Raw genomic sequence first — 10,868 nt, 5'->3', positions numbered from 1 at the left:
CTATCAGTCCGCCGGACGATATAGGCCGGTCAGTTAGAACAAAAATTTGACAGTTCCGAACAACTGACAGGCCGATATCGTCCGGCGGACTGATAGTCAGTAGGCCCCTTAACGAAACTTTGAATTTAGAATGATAATTAAATATTTCTGTGTCAGACTATTATGCTTCTTGCGCTAATTGTTATCAGATATGAATACGAAGCTTACATTGTTCCAATTATGTAGTTCCAATGTTTTATGGGGTTCAGCACAAAAAAAAATTAAATATAAAAAAAACCAGTCCGACGCAGATATTTACAATACTAATCTGTGTTGTATAAATTATTTCTCTAGGGTCAAAAACCACGACGGAAATAGTAGTGTACATTTGTATGGAATAATAGTCCCCTTCCCGTTGCCTCATTGTGCTTCTGTCCTCTATATGTCTCTTTTATTAGGACTATTGCGTTTCGGGAAAGCAAGCTGCAGTTGCATCGTTATGTAGACGAACACTGAAGTAGCAATCGAGCGCAAAAGGCGCTGGTTGAAGTAAAATAGGTTATAAATGGAGATCCTGCAGTCGCTGACGGCCAGGGTGTCCAGGATGCTTCGAGAGAGAGAGAAAAGTTCATCTGAAAGTAAATGATATTATGTTATGTGTCTAAACATCCAGTATGTTACACTGCACATTATCATGACGATCATTTCTGACAATTTCAATTATAAACTGAAATAAATGTCATATACTAAGAAAAAATGACCAAGGCCTCCAGTGCCCCAGGCTGGAATCGAACCAGCGTTCTCTGCTATCGCGGCAGGTGCCTGTGACATTCGGCCACTGGGCCACAGCGGCATGGGTCGAAATTTTCCAAGTATATGCACTTGTTACTGAAGGCTAAGGCGCCCCCTGGCCATCCCTAAGGTAGAACAGTATGATTCGACCTTCTAACTGAATCATCCATGTGATTTCGAGCATATAGCTCTTACGACCCCTCTGGACGGCCAATGAAGGCAAGCCAGAGCTAAGAGTCCTGCGGGTCCCCTTGGGGGTCCACTCCGACCGACGAAGACACGCCGGAGACGGAGACCCTGACCGACTCTCGGGAGCACTCGGGTCCGTAGGGTCGTTACTCCCCAACAGCTCGCCACAAGCTGCCCTGCGGTTATTATTATTATTATATTTTCTTTATTTATTCATTTTATTATGTTAGGTTTTTTATAATATGGATATAAAAGTCAAATATAAAAACACTTACAAAACAATACAAAATACATATAAACAAATTATAAAAAACCTAACCTAGGGTGCCGCCAGCAGCGGGGCAGGGCCCAAGCTGCCGGTGGTCAGGGCCGCAGAGAGAGGAACCGGCGGACTATCCGCGCCGTGTCTAAGATCACCGCCTTCTGCATCTGACCCTTGATCCAACCACCTAGCGAGAGTCTCTCAAGGTGTTGGTCGAGACTCTTCGCTATGAGACCGTTCGCTGAAACGACTATCGGGACAATCATCGTCGAATCAACATCCCACATGGCGGTTATCTCGTGAGCCAAGTCTAGGTACTTACTGGACTTGTCCTTCTCGGCTTTCACGAGTTTCTCATCATGGGGGATAGTGATGTCGACGAGCACGGCCCGGTGCTGCGATCGATCTATTATCACAATGTCAGGCTTATTGGCTACAATAGTCCTGTCAGTGATGATAGACCGATCCCAATAGAGCGTGGCACGACCATTCTCGAGAACTGGCACAGGTAAATACTTGTAGTACGGTACTTCGCGGTCCACAAGGCCGTATAGAAGAGCAAGCTGCTGGTGAATAATCCTGGCTACGAGATTATGTCTGTGCAAGTACTCGCCGTTAGCAAGATGAGAACAACCGGAAATGATATGCCTGAGTGACTCTCCGGGACGGCGGCATGCCCGACAAATGTCGATCGTACCGTCCTTCAGGATATATTTCCGATAGTTGTTCGTCATCATAACTTCGTCCGCAATTGCACAGGCAAAACCCTCGGTTTCTCCGAAGAGGTCCCCGAATCGTCACCAGTTCACCGACGCGAGCAGGTCTACATCGGGTCCCATGAGGGCCTTGTAGAACCGCCCGTTATTATTATTGTTATTAAAGTAGGTACTTATGTTACAGGATTTGTGGTAAACGTTTCATTATTGGTGCCAAGTATATTATAGGGGTTTACATACGTACCAGAATTATTAGGTGTTAGTTGAATATAAGTGCATATAAGTTTGGTACGCTGCATTTGCACGTTCAATTTATCCGTTTGCTGAGCTATTCCGATGTATATGGACCAGCAGGCAAAGGACCAGCCCGCCAGGGAAAACGTTCGTATCACGGGTATATCCTAAAATACACATAACAATCGTAAATGGCAGTAAACTTTATTCCAAAACCGGTGAAATAATAAATATCTAAACTAAATGGGGTTGGCAACTGTCAAAGCTTTGCATAGATGGCGCCAGCATAGGTTTTACCTGACTGTAGTTTTGTACTATGAGATGTTCTAGGGTATAAAATTAAAAAAAAAACACAAGAATTTGACCCACTCCTAGAGATTGACAGGAAAACCTATGTTGGCGCCATCTGTAAAATACTTCGACCGGCCAACCCTACTGATGATTGTTCTATCACGTTCACGTCAATAACGTCTGGGCTGGGTACTAGTGGAAACTAAAGAGGATCAAGTCTAAAGCCGAGACCCGAAAATTCAATTATTTTTTTTCAATCATGAAAAACAATTAAACAAATGTTAAGTATTCGTTTACTACCCGATAAGTAAAAATACTAATATCAATACCTATTAAACGTGTAATACTTAATGTGACTTTCAACTCTTACCTTATCCTTAATGAATATAATAACCGTCTGAACAGCCAAAAATGTTCCAATTACCAAAGGTAATGTCAAACACGCAAAAATCTGAAAATAAAGTAAGTGCGTACATTGTGTTTATATAAGAGGCGTGAAAAAATATGACTGAGTACTTCGTCTAGTCCGTATAATTTTAAATTTTGACTAAAAACACGCAGTTTTAACTAAGGCATTTTGAAAAAAAGTTTTAACTAGTAAGGTACTTCGTAGGCCATGGCCCATGGTCACAGGGAGAGGGGGGATGAATATTTAATGCAATGGAATGGTGTGTTCCCATTTGTCCCCGGCGGGCACAGAGTATATTCATATGAATCATTCCCATCTGTTCCCGCCTCATGTATGGCGCTATGGCGGCGCGCATGTGAGGCGGGGCAAATGGGTATACACCCAATGGAACTTACCGTAAACCTGTAGCTGTGCTGCACGCGGCGCACCTGAGCATCAACCATCTTGAGACTTTCAGTAAAATATTTCGTATCTTTCCTCGATAAGTCTACATTATTATCATATTCTTTCTTCCAATGAAACGGATACGATATCAGTTGCTCTATTAAATACTCTGTATATAAGTTAGCTATTTTCACTAATCCGACGTTCAAGTAGTGGAGTCTCAGACATAGAAATTTATATAAACACACCTGAATCACATGATCGTAACAGATACTGAACAGTAGTTGGAAGTAAACTATGCCGACGAAGTAAATGTACATCGGTATTTTATTATAAAATGCTGTGATCAGGATTGCGATTATCACAAACTCAATTGCTGCTATACTGCTAGACCAAATTAGTATGTCTTTAGTTACAATATCTCTCATAACTTTTGTTTGGGATACTCCTAAGAATAAATCTATCTCTATTAAGTGTTTGAATAGCTTTGCTCCGGAATGTCTGTTGAAAATATGAATATTCAGCAGTACTACAACATTCAGTACCACGAGTTCAATTACTGCGATAAATTCTGGCAAGATTAAATAATTGTTCTTGATAGATGTTTGGAGAATAAGTATGTATGCAGCGAGAGAAACAGTTATCATCGCTAATAATGAACGCAATTGCGAGAATCTTGAAATGCTGACAATCTGACCGTCTTTAACATCAAATCTGTTGAATGCACCCAGAATTATCGAATAAATCTTAATTTTTTTAATGTACTCGTTTGTGAGTTCCTTTCTTGCTCTTTCTTCCATATTAAGTATGTTTAACGTGGTTTGATATTCAAGAAATATGATGCCCTAATGCTTGTAAGGTTGGATCTGCAACATAATGGTAATTATATAGTTATTCATAAGTAGTTTATAACAGCACTATAAGTAATTACTCCATAGCAGTGGACGTCATTTAGGGAAAATGATCCAATCTACAAAAATCTCATTCATTTAAATGATAAGTTTTAGAGATTGGATTATTTTCATTACAGCAAAGAGAATAGAGTGTATAGAGGGATATTGACATATTACATTTTGTAGTCACAGTAAATTTACTGCCATCTATCGACACATGATTAAAACTCAAAATAAAAATGTATAAAAATATCAAAAAATGTATGTAAGTAGCTACATAGTACTGATATGGATAGTTTTATTTTTTATTATTATTTTCAGAACGGCATATGTCTTTGATCCATGTTTTTCCCTGATATGTGTTAAAATTGTTAAATATCAAACGGTGACGCCATCTACGAGTATAGGCCAAAGGTATGGCGCCATCTATTCGAGCATATTTTTTTCTTGAAACATCAACTAAATGTTCTTTTCTTATTTATCATATATTTTTAGATAATTAGCATTTTACTTAAGGGGTACGAGTACGAATTAGACAAGTTTCACCTATTATGTATATATATATATGTACTATTAACTATGTAAGTAAGAACGTGCTGTCTACGTACCTATTTAAACAACCGCTTATAAGGCAAGCTTCCTGATTTCTACGTACAGTAATAAATATTGCTCGACTTGGTATACAACATTTAAAACCGTAATTATTGAAAGTGGCTTGAATTCCCATGAGCAGTCACTTCCCTATCAGATAATAACAGATTCGTTTGTACAATTCTATGCTTTAGAGTTCCGTAGTTGCTCGTCCGTTACAAACAACAGGCTTAGAAGAGATCTATAAATAATGTCACTACTAGAGGAATTTAAAATAAAAATTGCAAGTGGTCATACAAGAATTAACAAAGGATACATTATCGCAACTCGTAAAACAATTACGATCATCGCCAGGCTCAAATCCGAGTATCGTCGACTTACGAAAATTGCTTCGAGAATACGAAAAAACCAGAAACACCTATTATGAGTTTAGAAAATTTTTGTGGTGGAAACTGGAAGAGTTACGAGGAACAACTGAATTGTTATAATTACAAGTTATTAGAGTTATAAACATGAATGACATTTCGGAAGAAAAAAAGGGTCTCTCTCTTGATAACGAAATATTAATAATATAATGAGTGGCGTAATAATATATCGCCAATCGTTATATTATTAATAATATAACGCGTGGCGATAATTTAAAACACGACCGAAGGGAATGTTTTAAATCGACACGAGTTTCCTATTTTTCGCACTTGTATCGTAATGTACAATTGAATTGTATATTAAAAAATAGCTACCTATGGATTTTTTAGTGTACATATTTAAATTATAAACGAAATAAAAACCGGCCAAGTGCGAGTCGGACTCGCGCACGAAGGGTTCCGTACGGAAAAAGACAGCAAAAAAATCACGTTTGTTGTATGGGAGCCCCATTTAAATATTTATAATATTCTGTTTTTAGTATTTGTTGTTATAGCGGCAACAGAAATACATCATCTGTGAAAATTCCAACTGTCTAGCTATCACGGTTCATGAGATACAGCCTGGTGACAGACGGACGGACAGAAGGACAGACGGACAGCGGAGTCTTAGTATTAGGGTCCCGTTGTTACCCTTTGGGTACGGAACCCTAAACACAAACACATTAAAATATTTTTCTTCAAGATAGTAATTTAATTTGTTCAATAGGTACAATTACAATAACAATTCAAATACAATTTTCAGTTTAGAATAATACAAGACAAGATTACAATTTTTGTTTGTTTGATGACAGAAACAAATATACTACTAACTAAACTAACCTGTATTCTGAACTCTATTACTAAGACCCTCTTATCCTATATTTTATATTTGTTCTTATAGTATTTAAGCATTGGCCATCAAGTATATAGTTCAGACTTCAGTCCATAGAAAAATAGTTCAGACGGTAATAAATTATAGGTAATGACACAAATACCTGTTAAAACAGTCAATGTGCGCATGTTATTTGTACAAGTGGCAGTAACCACCTACCAACTTGTTGTTTCCTAAGAATTTGGAATTTAGTGTTCGATCAGAAACAGCGAAATTTGGTCGTTGCTCTCCTCGGCATCATGAGAAAAATATTTTGTGTTTTAATCCTTGGCCTCCTGGTAGCACAAATTGTAAGTGTCATTTTGAGCTATTCCCACTAGTTGTTGATGTAGATGTAGTGTAGGGACGCCCGGCCGGAAGCAGGCGGGCTGTCGATCACATGTCGCGTTCATTCAGCCCAATTCCCTGTAGTTGGAGCTGCAGGTTACTGTCCCGGTGGCATTCCCACACCATTCTCCTAAGTCTTCTTGTTTTCCTGCAGAACAGAAGGACATCTTTAAGTTCGATATCCTTTAGTTCGTTTTCTTCTAGTATGTCTCTACCAAATGTATTATAACGCGGTGCCGCGTACATAGTACATTCTGCTAGTAAGTGCAAGCTAGTTTCCTCCCTACCACAGTGTGGACAGGAGGCGTCTGCACTGATTCTCATTATCTTAAGGTGTCTATTGAGAGTATTATGACCTGTAATAATACCTGTTAACAGTCTCAAACTGCTCTTACCTAGTTTCAAGAGATACCTGGTTCTCCTGTGGTCTATCCCTTTAATCATCATCTTCGACTGTCTGCATCCAGTTTCTTCTACCCATTCTCTCTGTGCTTCCATCTCTTTTACCTTCTCGATGACTCCCTTTGTGACATCCGCTGACATAGGCAGAGCCGGTTCCGGACCTATATATTCCGTCTCCGCTCCTATCCTCGCTAGCTCGTCCGCTTTCTCATTTACCACCAAGTTGTTTATAGTGGTAACAACTGAGATTTTTTTTCACCTGTTTCCAGTAGTAACGCCTGCGAAAAAAATCCCAGCTATTACCACCATCTTTTTGGGTTACTAGTGTGGGTTACTTATTTTTTTATAAGTGGGTTCTTTTTCCCGTCGACAGCAGATTCAGTAAACTGCTCTAAAATTGAATAACCATTTATTCATTATCAATCTATTTATAATAGTTTATCGGTAGAAGAGTGAATTAATTCTACACAAATCAGTTTAACAATACATACAGGATGGAATTTTCTAATACATACCTGGAGGGAAAGTACTCTAAACAATGGAGATAGCAAATTTCACTTTAAATAAACATTCCTTTATTTTCGAAAAGAAACAAAACTGCATTCTACTGAGAAAAAATAATCTCAGCTGTTACCAGTGGTAACAACTTGGTGGTAACAGGTGGGAATAACCCGTCATTTATTTCAATATTTCCTTTTCAAAATGTTACACTATTCTTCCATAATTCAGTCTATAATCTGCAATGCAGGCTCCTTAAGGCGGCTTTCCTGCTCAAGAAAAATAATGACGAAACACCAGCAACTTTCATTCTACTTCAAAGAGCGGAAAAGCGAAAGTAAAATTATATTAAATTCGACAATAACATTTCGTCGCATAATGGATATTTATACACGATAAAATGACGTGATGTAGTTTTACCTGTTTAGACATACAATATCAACAAACAGACATATAATAAAGCAAGTGGCATGATATAAAAGTACCCAGGTAGCATTTATACGTCATTATGACGTCAGTGACGTCTTTACGGCGTCATAATGACGTCATTATTACGTCATTATGACGTCGCTGACGTCAATTTGCTACTTGGGTATGATCTGCAGAATTATGACATTTTAATAAAAAACTTCCGTGAGACACAGACATATTAAACATATTAATAACGGGTCACTCACGTATTTTAACTCGAAAAACGCTCGACATGTAAATTAATGCTTGCCGAGATATCTGGCAAGACTCGGGACGAGTGAAGAATGACGTTACCGCACGTGTATCGGTACGGAGTGAAACATGTCGAGCGTTTTTCGACTTAAAATACGTGAGTGACCCGTTATTAATATGTTTAATTATGACATTTATGTCTGCGCAGATGTGTGATGTGAATTGTTGTACGAGTATAAGTAATGCATGTAAGAAGTTTAATAATATGTTTATTTCCTATTTTAATTTCAGTGTGCTAGACCAGGGGACAAAGACAAAGGTTAGTAAAGCACCACTATTTTATTTAACCTGATGTAATAATAAGTAGAGATGCCCCGAATAGTGGTTTTGGTCGAATACCGAATATTCGGCCCCTCTCAATCAATATCTATATATAAATCAATCAGTCCGACAAAGTGGTAAAATAATAAACGATAAATATAAACGAGAAAAAAAACCGGCCAAGTGCGACTCGGACTTGCGAACGAAGCGTACCGTACCATTACGCAAAAAACGGCAAAAAAATCACGATACGGGAGCCCCACAAAAATATTTACTTTATTCTGCTTTTAGTGATTGTTGTATAAGCGGCAACAGAAATACATCATCTCTCTCTCACACACACACACACACACACACACACACACACACACACACGCACACACACACACACACACACACACACACACACACACACACACACACACACACACACACACACACACACACACACACACACACACACACACACACACACACACACACACACACACACACACGCACGCACGCGCGGTTCATAAGATACAGCCTGGTGACAGACAGACAGACGTCAAACTTCTAGGAAACATGACGTATAAATAACACTAGCACTGCGTTTGCTATCAAAATCGTTACTGACTTATCTTGGTCTAACTCTGCCTCCCTTACACTTAAAATGAGGATGGATTTTTTTCACTTCCTTTTTTTGTGGGGGGTCGTTTGATAGGTCATTCAAAACAAATATGGGGCTTTAATAACCATTTTTTGATAAAGTTTATATTTTCGCAAATAATCGCTTCAAAATAAAATAAAAATATGAGCCCCCCTGTAGCTTTTAAAAATAAGCCGTTTTTGAGTTAGGTATTGCAAAACGTCTTCCATTCTTAGTCAAAATAGTATCTGTAGTGATTCACTGGACTTTTTTTCCAAAATAGGTAAATTCAATGTTTTTCCTACTCAGAATAACGAGCTCCATCGTTCCTACTAGGAGGAAAAAATCGTCCCAAGTTTTATTTTTCCATTCCGTTACCATTTTTCAAACACGCCGAGTACGGCGGTAACGAAGTGGAAAGTACGTAAAATGTATGAAAATTTTGGGACATTGTTTCTTTCCTAGGAGCATGGAATCAGCTCATGATTCTGGCCAAAAATAACATTAAATTTAGGTATCTACATATCCTAAAAAAAGTCCAGTGCATCACTACAGAAAAAAATGCCCAATTACCTGTGTGTCATAAGTTGGAAGTAACCAACAATTCATTAAAAAAAATTAGCAAAGCTTTAATTGCTATATTTATACCTACAAGGTGCCGCTGAAAAAGTCAAGGAAGCTGCAAAGGACGCCTCAAAAGTTGCTGGAGATGCTAAAAAAGATTCCGAAGATGCCAAAAACGATACTGACGATGCTCTTAAAGATGCCAAAAAAAATGCTGACGATGCTCTTAAAGCTGCCAAAAAAGCTCTAAAAGATGCCGAAAAAGCTCTAAAAGATGCCCAAAAAGCAGCCAAAGATGCAGAAAAACATAAAACCACACCGGCTTCAGATGATAGTGACGACAGTGATGACGGTAAGTCGCGCCTAATTTTACTAAAACATTTGGTTTTAAACGAACTAGGTACCTTAAAACCACCCAACTACTTATAGTCCAAAATCTCGCAACTATGGCATATGACCTTCATGTCGTAAGACCTAGGAAATAAGTATTTTTATGTTTTTATGTAATAGGTAGTTTACTAATGTAGTTTTATAAGTGTCTTGTAACTAACAATTTAAAGATCTCAGCTATCTGAAAATAAATAATTTGAATTTTTTTATGGTCCAAAACAGATAGATTTTTTCTTTTTGTTTTCAAAAAAGTATGGTACATTTTAAACTTATACTAGGTTCGCCAAACTTACGTTTAACGGCGAAATGATGCACTCATTTTCAACTTTAGTAGCTACCTTAATCTGTAAGTTGCTGGCAAACCAAGTAAGTTGGCAAATTTGCAGGTTTATGGGTTACTTTCCGTTCAAGCCACCTCGGATATGGGTATAAAAGACCTATATAACTCCGTATAAGATGAACAGTCTAAGGAAAAATACCTTTAATTCCAACGTTTCGGCTAGGTTGCACTAGCTGTGGTCAAAGAAGACTGAAGTCCCAGCAAAATGTCAATTGAGATATTGGTAAACAAAATCTACCCGACATTCGTTTAATTAAGGTAAAAACGAAGAAATTAAATCGCGGTCGAACTTTTAAGGCAAAATGATGTCGTTATTCCAAGTAATGGTAATAACTAGTTTGGTTTTCAGACTGCCCGTCAACAACCACGCCTAAGCCTAAACCGCATCACAAAGAGAGACATGGACATCGCCATCGCCATATCGCCGAGGTTCCTATTAATATGGCTCAGGAGATGGTGGATGAAGGTTTTAGTATAATGGACGGTAAGTTTTAAAGGTCAATGTGGCATGTTGATCCCTACCAATATTTTTATTATAAATCCGAAAGTAGTTCTATATTTCTGTCTGTTACCTCTTTACGCTTAAACCGATTCAGATGAAATTTGGCATGGAGATAGGTTGAGGTCTAAGGAAAATCATAGGGTAGTTTTTACTAATTATCATCATTCCACGCAGACGAAGTTGCGAGCAACAGCTAG

The 10,868-nt window shown here is 38.2% G+C and overlaps 2 protein-coding genes across 2 annotated transcripts; one reads left to right on the top strand and one right to left on the bottom strand.

The window, feature by feature from the left end:
• Window positions 1-417: 417 nt before the first annotated feature.
• On the bottom strand, window positions 418-3,576 carry LOC134741805 (uncharacterized). The gene is made up of 3 exons (XM_063674701.1): window positions 3,268-3,576; window positions 2,183-2,339; window positions 418-611 (listed from the first exon to the last, which is right to left on the bottom strand). The coding sequence occupies exons 1-3, from the start codon at window positions 3,574-3,576 to the stop codon at window positions 418-420; spliced, it is 660 nt and encodes a 219-aa protein (XP_063530771.1).
• A 2,679-nt stretch (window positions 3,577-6,255) lies between these two features.
• LOC134741804 (uncharacterized) lies at window positions 6,256-10,868 on the top strand. The gene is made up of 5 exons (XM_063674700.1): window positions 6,256-6,326; window positions 8,218-8,245; window positions 9,531-9,791; window positions 10,519-10,653; window positions 10,846-10,868. The coding sequence occupies exons 1-5, from the start codon at window positions 6,276-6,278 to the stop codon at window positions 10,866-10,868; spliced, it is 498 nt and encodes a 165-aa protein (XP_063530770.1). The 5' UTR covers window positions 6,256-6,275.

Source organism: Cydia strobilella, chromosome 5, assembly GCF_947568885.1.
Source record: "Cydia strobilella chromosome 5, ilCydStro3.1, whole genome shotgun sequence".
Classification (NCBI taxonomy): domain Eukaryota; kingdom Metazoa; phylum Arthropoda; class Insecta; order Lepidoptera; family Tortricidae; genus Cydia; species Cydia strobilella.
This window is presented reverse-complemented; position numbering and strand designations above follow the sequence as displayed.

Bases quoted from the DNA above. Each gene is read 5' to 3' on its own strand.
- LOC134741804 (XM_063674700.1), top strand. From the start codon at position 6,276: ATGAGAAAAATATTTTGTGTTTTAATCCTTGGCCTCCTGGTAGCACAA. The intron at 8,246-9,530 runs GTTAGTAAAGCA...TATACCTACAAG, and splicing joins ACCAGGGGACAAAGACAAAG to GTGCCGCTGAAAAAGTCAAG. The intron at 10,654-10,845 runs GTAAGTTTTAAA...CATTCCACGCAG, and splicing joins AGGTTTTAGTATAATGGACG to ACGAAGTTGCGAGCAACAGC.
- LOC134741805 (XM_063674701.1), bottom strand. From the start codon at position 3,576: ATGTACATTTACTTCGTCGGCATAGTTTACTTCCAACTACTGTTCAGT. The intron at 2,340-3,267 runs GTAAGTTCCATT...TGTGTATTTTAG, and splicing joins AGCACAGCTACAGGTTTACG to GATATACCCGTGATACGAAC. The intron at 612-2,182 runs GTACGTATGTAA...ATTTACTTTCAG, and splicing joins ACTAACACCTAATAATTCTG to ATGAACTTTTCTCTCTCTCT.